Source organism: Crocodylus porosus, unplaced genomic scaffold (assembly GCF_001723895.1).
Source record: "Crocodylus porosus isolate Cpor-Errol unplaced genomic scaffold, CroPor_comp1, whole genome shotgun sequence".
NCBI lineage: Eukaryota > Metazoa > Chordata > Crocodylia > Crocodylidae > Crocodylus > Crocodylus porosus.
This window is the reverse complement of record NW_017728916.1, coordinates 4459014-4469345: the sequence shown is the minus strand read 5'-3', so window position 1 is coordinate 4469345 and position 10332 is coordinate 4459014. Positions and strand designations below refer to the sequence as shown.

The 10332-nt window shown below is 36.8% G+C and overlaps 1 protein-coding gene across 1 annotated transcript in view; it reads left to right on the top strand.

Annotated features, from left to right (window-relative positions):
* The window catches only part of CHMP1B (charged multivesicular body protein 1B), a 22136-nt gene extending 12004 nt beyond the window's left edge, over positions 1 to 10132 (top strand). Inside the window, exons 4-8 of the mRNA XM_019536274.1 lie at positions 1102 to 1170; positions 1254 to 1361; positions 3036 to 3079; positions 3793 to 3865; positions 4364 to 10132. Of these exons, the coding sequence (XP_019391819.1) occupies positions 1102 to 1170; positions 1254 to 1361; positions 3036 to 3079; positions 3793 to 3865; positions 4364 to 4408 (339 nt within the window). The 3' untranslated portion in view covers positions 4409 to 10132. The remainder of the gene's footprint in view (positions 1 to 1101; positions 1171 to 1253; positions 1362 to 3035; positions 3080 to 3792; positions 3866 to 4363) is intronic.
* Positions 10133 to 10332: the final 200 nt, after the last annotated feature.

The following is a 10332-nucleotide window of genomic DNA, read 5'->3' as shown; positions in this document are numbered from 1 at the left end:
GGTTTTAATATAAATATGATTTTTAAATTTATTTTTTACACATTTCTTAATGGAAATTTTGTGCTTTTTCTGTATATTATTTGGATCTGTAGGCAATTTCTTACAGTTTTTTACCAATATTTGATTGGTCAGTTGACTAGACTTAGATGCATAAGGGCATGTCCTGGGGGTTTCTGATGCCAAAAGGTATTGAGAAGGTGTCTCTAGTTTGTTTAAAACAAATGGAAAAACAGTTAACAGAAAAGTAAATAAATTATATGGTTTTTATGGCCCTGGCTTACGGTGACCTGCCAAGTGACTAAAAAGACTTCAGAATACTTCAGCAAACTTATTACTGTAGTTTATGTTGTTATTAGAACTAACTTTGGTCTGTACTTGGAAGAAAGACTGCCAGAAGAATCAGAAGATTGAGGAACTTGATTAATAAGAGTCCTTCTCAGCACTAAATTGCTGTCCTCCACTGTGTTACAAAACTAGACTGTCTTTTAAAGTAGAGAAATGTTGTCAATAAAGATGAAATAGTGGAGAGGAGCAACATTACTTTTGGTGTACATCATAGAAAAACATTTTAGAAATGCCCAAGATAAACATTCCGTTAAACCTAAGTTCCCCAGGCATTTTCTGTTATACCATTTGTTTGTTCTTGCCATTGTGCCATGTTCCTGTGCGCTGTAAAATTCTCCAGATGTGATTATACTTCAGGAGTAGTTTTCAAGAATTTTAAGCTTGTACTCATTATGCTTATGAATAAAGGCTGTTATAAGAACACAGGATTAATAATCCAAAGGCCTGAAAAGTTGCATTAAAATTACTTTTCTAAAACTTGTTGGGCTTCTTTGTAAACTGGTGTTTTTGGTGCACCCATAAAATAGCAGCTGCATGCATAATTTTAATTTTTAGTTGTATCATTTCAGTCCAGAGCATTTATTTAAAGTTAGAAAGAGAGCTTCTAAAAAGCAGGAATTAACCCCCCAAAATGATAAAGTAGTGCAAATGCATCAACTATGGTGCTGTAGAAGTTCTTAAGTGGAAGGATTCAAGCATAACTATCAATTACTTGCATTTTGTGAATGTTGTAATATGTTTGACTTTCCTTTTTAGGTAACAAAGTCCATGGCAGGTGTAGTTAAATCTATGGATGCCACACTGAAGAGCATGAACCTGGAAAAGGTAAACAAATTGAACCATTCAGGATTGAAATAAATTCTCAGGTTGGTCTGTACTGTTGCTCTGACAGCACTATTTATCTGCAGATATCTGCCTTAATGGACAAATTTGAGCACCAGTTTGAAACATTAGATGTTCAGACGCAACAGATGGAAGATACAATGAGCAACACTACTACACTGACAACGCCACAAGTAAGAATAACTGATTTCTCAGTAAATATTGCCTGCAACTAAATTGTACATAAGTGCTTTCATTTTTACATTCATACTCGCTGCCTTTAAGTCTCCAAGAGGAGTTGGCACATTTTCCTTTTTTTGATCTCGTATCTTTTTGTTTCCTTTGTGAACAAAATATTTAAGCTGCGACTTCCCCCAAATAAAATTGGAACATTACAAATACCATATTGCAATATGATTGCACTCCTGTGCAAAATGAAGTTTATTTTCTCCCTAAGAGGATTTTTACAATCTTTGCTTTCTCCTTTGCCTAAAGAAGGGTGTGTGCGCCCAAAAGCTTGCATAAAAATTTTTTTGGCTATTTTTTAGTCTGTCTAATGCCAGGTATCTCCTCTGAACCAAGAGGTTTTTTAGAGTTTTGTATGTCTGTGTTTCAGACCAACACAACTACAAAATAGATCCCTGTTATCATGATACATGCTTGCAATACTTCAGTTCTAGTTCTATGATTGCAGGCCTTCCCTTGGCCTGTACAGAATTTTGACTAGTTTTCTAAGCCTTCTTCATTAGAATACATTTCACCATTAGACCTCATAAATACAGGTTTCCCTCGCTTTATGTGGGTTCTGTATGTGTGAATTCACTCTTATGCTGATGACCTTTTTCATTTGAAAATTTGCTATGCAAAGTAAATTCACTTTTATGCGATTGGTGTGGTGGAAGCTTGCAGTCAGCTGCTTTGTGCAGTGCATTGTGGGAGTGACATGCACCAAAATATAGTCTTCTTGTGGATCTCTGCTCCTTGCTCATTGTCTGCGATGTGTTTCTGTAGTTGCCATCCCCATTATGGCTTCTAAGCATCCCACTAGCTTATCTCCTACCCTTCTCCCTGGTCCATCAATTAAACCTTCACCACCCTCTCTTCACACCAACTAAACATTCACCACCACCCTGTGCTTGTGTGTACTGTGTGCTGCTGGTGAGTACAAAAATTGTCTTGTAAAAGTAGTAGAAATGAGTCTGGGAGTCGGTACGGTCGAGGTCTTGGAACATATATCCCTATTTGTTACATTGTAAAGTCGGTTCCCTTTATGTGAATTCGAGTTATGCACCGTTTTCCAGGAATGCATGTAAAGCATAAAGCGACAGAAACCTGGACATTGAAATAATAATTAGTATTTTGCTTACATTCTGAAGTTAAGGTAACAATTAGTTGCTGTCAGACACAAAGGTTATGTGGCCATTTATGGTTAGACAGTCACCAGTAGAAGATTTTGATTGTTGATAATGTAATTCAAAAGCAAACTGTATCTTCTAAGAAAGATGTAGTTATAACTGAATAAAATTGAGGGTTGTTCTCTTCTAAGGGAGGGAAGGTGTTCAGAACCATGACAGTAATAGTTAAATACTGACTATTGGTTATACTCATATAGTTGTGCAAGTTAAGTGTTTTGTGTGCAAGCAGGATTAGACCTAATCATGTTGGATATACTGCAGTTGAGTAATTGAAGTTCAAGAGAATTTGAATAGTATAGCATGAAATGCTGTGTATTCTGAATTCGTGTAGCTCCTCCTGGTGGTGAAATACAAAAATGTTCAAAATTTGCCTACCTTTCCCTCTAAAACAGTTTTATTAAGGTTAACAGTAGTAATAACAGCAGACTCATTCAGTTTTGATTCCTATTCTAGAACCAAGTGGATATGCTTCTACAGGAAATGGCAGATGAAGCGGGGTGAGTTAAATTCTTAACGAGTGAATATTTGCAACTAAAGACAATTGCATCTGATCTTGGCATTTAATTTTGAGTACAACTAATGTTTGCAGTAAGACCTATATAAATCAAACTGATTTTAAAGGGCACTGTACAGAACTAGATCATGCTGGCTGGGTGCATTAAATGCACTTGGATTGCATATCAAGTATGTTCAAGGACATGCACACACACTTGCTGCATTAATAAAGCATGAGTTAACAGTGCTTCTCTGTTACTCTGCTGATGTGAATACACTGCCCCATGAACAAATAATAAATTAAAAACCCTGTGTTTTGACTGTACTTTTCAGAAAGAAGCAGACTGCTTCTGCTACTGGGGCGAGACAACTACTTTTGACAAGTCCTGTATTAAAACTTTTTGTAGATTTTCTTTTCATACCTGTTATCACTGGTCTAATCCCAACTATCTGAAAGCATCGGTTACTAATCTTTATTATGACCGACACATTGTTCTCCTGATGATGGTCCTAATTTCCTGAGGAAGATTGCCTAATATATTGAAGCATAATTTTTTTTTTTTTGGGCGGGGGGGGTGGGGGGGTAGAGGAGGGATTACTATGGTGGTTCTCCAATGTATAGGATACCTAAATCATGAACCATTTGTCACTTTTAAATTGCATCCTGTGTAACTTAATAATATATGTAATCATTTTCTTTTCTATTTTCAACTAGTCTTGATCTGAACATGGAGCTTCCTCAGGGGCAGACAGGTTCTGTTGGCACAAGCGTGGCTTCAGCAGAACAGGTAAATATTGCTTTTTGGTATCTTCTGTATCAGCGTGATACAAGAGTACTGCCTCATTTTGATATTTCTTCACTTAACACTTATTCTGACAAAGCAGTGTTCTTGCAGGCATGAGATTTAACACTTAAAAAGCAAAACTGATAGACTTTTTTTTTTTTTTTTAACTCAGACTGTTGAGTAAGACTCTGTGTTCCATGCCCCTCCACCTTTCCAAGTGATCAATGGATGTTCTTTGACCTACTTAGTTAATGCGAGTTAGCTTCTGCAGATACAAAAGTGATGGGTCTATTAACTTAGGTCTAGTGTGGATGGTGCACAGTGATGCTCAGTTATAATGGACTTTAGTTTAAGCTAAACTTCCAGGAATACAAATCCTTATCTCACTCTGTGTTGAATGTCAGTTCTTATAGAGTTCATGGGGTGAATTTATGCAGTTCTTTGCAAGCATCTATTTAAAGCAAATACATAGTGAATTCAATTTTATCTTGGTTTCTGCAGGATGAGTTATCGCAGAGACTGGCCCGCCTACGTGATCAAGTTTAAGTTAAAGAACAAAAGTTGCGGTTCTCTGTACATTTTGTCTGTAACAACCCATCACTACAATAGAAACATTTCATAGAGTCTGTCCTGGATGTTTAAATATTTGTACTATAAGATAGTTCACTTCTGGCTTGCTCTCCTTTCTAAAATACGTTAAGTAATTCAGAAGTATCATGCTACTTAATGTGTTCTCTGTACAGTACATTTTGAAGTTGGGAGTATATTTTTGCAAATTCTTTTCACCAAAATGTTGAAATTCTAAGTCAGCTAATTTTGGCTTGTTCTTGTTGAAACAAACAGATGGCCATTGATATGTAATATTTTAATTATGGGGTGGATTTTTTTAAATTCTGAAAAATACAGGTGGAGAATCTTGTGTGCACTTCAGGTGATTGTTGCAGTTCACTTCCTTACACTGCAAAAGTCATGGAACACAGATGGATAATGTTGTCTGTGTCTTAAAATGCCTATTAAAACAGATTGTTAGACTTGAGTACATTTTTGGTGTGCTAAAAATGCAGTAATTGTGCTACAGCTTAATGATCTCAGTTCAAAAACTGGCTACCAAAAGTGGTCTTCAGATGAATCTGAATTTGTATGGCATCATCACTCCAGTTGAGGAGAAATAAAATATATTTTTATTTTAAACATCTCTTGATCCCATTAGATATTGTAGCCATTTACTTTTCTGGAGTACCTTCTGGAGAACAAGTTACAATATTCAGGTTTCATCTTGCTCTCTTCCTCCAGCCTCCTGTAGTCTGGGTTACAACATGGCCTTCAAGCTAAGACATTCACATGCTCGCTCCTTCCAAGGTGGAACTCTTAACAGTCTTTCTTGCTTTGGGATATCGTTCAGCAGTCTCGTTCCCCTTCAGAGGCTAATAGAGAAATAAAGGCCCATCAACACATAGGTTTTAACTGAGGCCCTTACATTAAGTAACCATAGCCAGCATTTCCTCCACCCCTTGCTGCTTCCTACCTCAAGCCTTTCTTAAGACCCTTTCTCTCTCTCAAAGGCCTCTCTGTGTTTGCTGCATTTGCCACCTAAGCCTTCTAGGCTATAAACTCTCTTCCCCAAGTTTACAGGCCCTAGAGCCCTCTCCCCATCGGATGCACTCTGTATGGGAACAGCCTACCTGCACTGAATTGTTGGCCTGCCTTTCTATTGAATCCAGTCCCCATTCCCCTACCTGAAATGGGGGAACAGGATAGGTTCCTGATTTAATCTGATTTGAACAGGATGGGTCAGTCCCAATCCTTGATATTAAAGGGGCATACTGACCTACTCTCGGTGAGCAAAGTGACTATATATTATATTGAATAAATGCCTGTTGTTCTTGAACTCTCTTCCATATGTTTTGCAAAAACAAGGGTTGTATTCTGCACATACATTAATAATATAGTTTGTAATGTTTTTGTTTAGATGAGATAAGGTAAGCTGTCCATACTTTACTTGCACTTACATTTGCTTTAAATAGAGTACTACCGTTGTCATCATCACACTTCTGAGCTTTCCATGCAGTTTTTATTTGAGGAAATATTTATGGAAATGTGTAGTCAAAGCTACTTGTGACATCCTCTGATAAACAGTAATGTATCAAAACCCTTCTACTTTTTAAATTAAAAATCTCTGCACTTTGGTTCCTAATTATAATATTGCCTCTTGTTATAGTGCCACATCTTCACTGCAGCAGAGAGAGTGAATTTTTTTTTTCTTAATTTTTTGATAGTTTTTAGCTAACATGCTTCAGCTCTCTCACAGCTATGGTATATCTCATGCAGAAGGAGTATTTGGGGAAGACTGGCATAATCGTGATTTTGCTGTAAATATTTAATAAATAAAAAAACATACTGGCTCTCTAATCAGTTAGTGAACTTGTTTGATTAACGAAAGCATTCCAGGTAGGTTTAACATTGTGTTCCACCGTGATGTTCTTTACTCCCAATGATTATATTTCAGTGAATACTGTACATCTCAAAGCATGTTATACAATAAACTGCTGTAAGTCGGAACCAATAGCCTTGGATCTGCACTGATGGAAGAGGTTGCTGACTTTGAGGTAGTTGGACGCATGCTATTTTCTTACTCATGTTAAGAGTCCTCTAGGATATAGACAAACACATATGTACAAGTGTTAAAAAGGGAGAAGGAACTGCTGCATCAGAATGTGCAGCAACTGTTCAACTTATCCGTACATCATCCTGTAGCCATAAGTGAGCTAAATCGCCTCAGCTTTGGCTTTGGATAAAGCAGGATTGAAGTGGAAGCAATTTTGTTACACTTGAAACTACAGGCTTGTACACGCATAACAATTCAAATCTTGATAGCTGTTATAGATCCCCCTCCTTTTAAATCCACTGGAAGTTGGTGTTTGTCCATATTCCTAGTTACCCAAGTATAGTGAATGGATTATTTCATAAAGTCATATGAATTGCCTTCTACACTTCAAGTGTTTTACCCATCTAATGACTTCTGATTTATTTTGTTTTTGATAAAGCATTAATGTATTGCAAATCTCAATTGTGAACACCTTTTTAAATACTGCAATTGGGGAAAAATATTTTTAATTTCAATTTAATTTTTAATATTGCTTGTTACTACTTAATTTTAAAACAGCTTGTTTTTAGATATCTTCAAGCCAGACTGAATGAGGAGCAACACTTGCATTTCTAGTATTGTATGCAGTTCTGTTAAACATGTAAACATCTATCTTTTTGTATGGCATAGCAAGTAAAAAGAATTGGGTGGACGGACAACTGGAATATAGACTTCTATCTCCCAGCTCTGTTGTGATGAAACACCATTATTTGGCTGTTCAGGGTTTTGTTTTCCCCATATGTAAAATGAGTTCAGTTCTTTTAATTGCATCTTCCATATACTTGGCACTGATTAGAGTGTTAAGTTTTTAATGGACAGCCTCCAAACAGGCAAGGATTGAGTACATAGTAGTCCCTTCAGAAAATGGTTTCTGGCCAGACATAAGTGCTTTTATGCAGCAACCTGTAGTCTATCCACTGCCAAGCTGAATGGAAGGTGTAAGTTTCTGAAGCTGTTGATATTTTTTTTTTTTCCCCCCCCCTCCAGATTTTATCACCATGAAGTTCATATGAGGAAATGGAAGATGTGTGGGTTTTCTGAGTTGTGTTTGTAGTATACCCCCTTTTACTAATTTCTTGCTAAATAAGATCACTTAACTGTGAAATGGGTTGAAGGCAGACTGTCAGTAGCTGTCTGGTTGCTGATTCTAGGCCTATCCTGTGACTAATTATTTTACTAACAAATATGTCCTGAAGCTATTGTAAACCTTTGGGCAGAAAAAAGTTTACAGTGCATATAAAAATGATCCATCAGACTTTGCTGTGTACTTCTCATTGTTTCCCTTTAAAGCTGCACTGGTAATAAATACAAGTATCTTTGAATGTATCTTGGTGCCCACAGGTGCATAATACAAAATGTTTTAGGAAAGATGAGAGACTAAGGGCTAAATCAATAACTTCAGGGTGACTCTTATCCATTATTTAATCTGACACTTAGCCCTTCCAGGATGGGTTTGAATCACTGGTATTAGCCAGCTCTCCAACCTGCTGTGTCTGAGCAATGTTATTTTATTATTAAATCCCTTTAGTCTTCTGCTGCTTTAAAATGTTTCCTGGCTGCCTGGCCCTTCTGAAGACAGCCAGGAGGCCAGCAGTAATCCTCTGAAACATTTAACTTTGCTATTTTAGCTTGTGGTATTTTGCCTCATGACGTTTTGCTTTCTGGTTCTCTTCAGAAATGGATGAAGGGCCGAAACAGGGCTTGCTTAGTGAGATGGGAAGTCCCAACAGGAAGATTCAGAGAAACAGGGTTGTGTGCCTACCCTGCCTAAACTAGCCACTAGGGCCTCCAGCAGGGTGATTGAGAGAGCCTGGGGAGCCATGTAGAGCTAGCCAATAAGAAACCTTAGCAAAGGGATCTTTGCAGCGCAATATAAAGGTGCTGATTGGATTTGGGTATCTATTTGGTGTTGTGGCTGCTGGAGTGGGCATATTCTGGATTGCTGTTTGCAAGTTAGGATATGTGTACACATATCCCTGGTGTGTTCGTAGGGCATGCCAGAAACCCATTGCAAACTTATCTTTAGGTGCTTAAACTCCCACCCAGATATGTTAACTAGTTTACCAATCTCATAAATTTTGGGGGAGTAAGGGAAGTAAGAAGAATACTAATAGGATAATATTTTTAGATGTGTAGATTGAGACTTATATTTAATTGTATTTACGCTCTTGAAAAGAAATGAAAACTTATCCATCCTATTGAGTTTCACATCCATGTTAAATGAAAAAAGGTTTTAGGTAATTTGGCTGAAGTATGCTTTTTTTTCTTTTCCCCTCAAAAATGTAAGAACATATCCACTGCATTATGTTCAGAACTTTCTCATAAGACTAAGGAGATCATGTGCTGTTGATTTCTCTTTTGTATTAAACAATTGATGTGCGTCTACAGGAGCGTAGCTTTTATTTTAGCTCTTTGGTTGTTGCTTATGCACCAGCAGAGGGAGCTTAAGACTTTGTTTTTGCATGGGTCCTACACAAATGATTTTTTTAAATAAAATAAAAAAATCCAAGCAAAGACAAGTGCAGTGCAGTGCAGTGCAGTGCATGGCTTACCATCTTAAGCTGTTTGTGGATTTTGGGACCTAAATCCTTTGATAGTATCAAAGGTAAATCATTTCCATTTTTCAGTGTTCTGATTCTTTCATTAAGCACCACAAAATAATACAAAATGCATGCTGAAAATATGCTGCATAATGCTTTAAATAATGTGCATTCATGTGTTCCTATTTTATCCAAAATGCATTTTCCTTAGTTACGAACATATTAAAATAACAAGGGTGGTTAATTTTGTGCTTCATGTCTGAACACACGTTTAAAAATGCTTCATCTGCGATTAGGTGAAACTTTCCTAAGCATCTCCTACTTAAGTATTTTGGTTGCCTTGTGAGCATTCTTTTATCTTGTGACATGATTACTTTAATCTAATCAGTGTTTCACATGCAAAGAAGCAAGTCTTTGTTAATGATTCAAGTAATATCCTGATAAACATCAATGCTTCCTGGATTGAAAGCATTTCCTATGTTAATTATTTTGTTTTAGAACAAGTTAGAAATGGAACATACCAATTTACCCAGACTTAAGGATCCTCTGAGGTGACACCCTGCATTTGTTTTTTCTAGTGTTGCCATTTCTTACATGCAGATGTTTAATTTGAAATCCGTGGAGGGTACTGCCCAGTACAGTTTTTGGTCAACCAGTGTTTTTTCAATAAAACCACAAAAAGGGTCAATGGCCTTGCTTGTATCGGAAGCAGCTCTCTTCAATACCATTCAAATAAAGGAAAAAGCCTATCTGAACAATCTGCAACTAATTTCAAGTGCCAATTGAGCCCCTTTGACTTGGAGGAAGATGCAGTAACTGAATCTAACAGGCTTTAGCTTGACCTTTACTGCTCTGTATTAAGAAAGTCATGCTGAATCAGCAATGATGTACAGTTAAAGATAGGCAGTCAATTGGACTTAAATTCCTGTGTGTCTCCAGTACTTTTGGACATGTTTCCTAATATTTTTACTAAAGTGCTGGGCTTATTTTTATGGTTGGGATCATTCTTTTCTGATGAAGAGTGTGGGGTCAGTCCATTTAGAAGCCTATGCATTAGATCAAAGTAGTTTCTGATTTATTTATTTTTTTAATTAAAAAAATAATAATAATAAATAGGCTTCTGTTTGGAGGGCCTAGTTGTATATTGGTAAGGATACTCTAAAACTTAACTATTTTATGTAAATTAATCATTTGATAGAATCCTAAAGCAAATTCAAGCTGCATAAAGGAGCTGCTGGTTTATAATTCTTGATTGGATATCAATGGTCACCACTACTTGTTTAAAA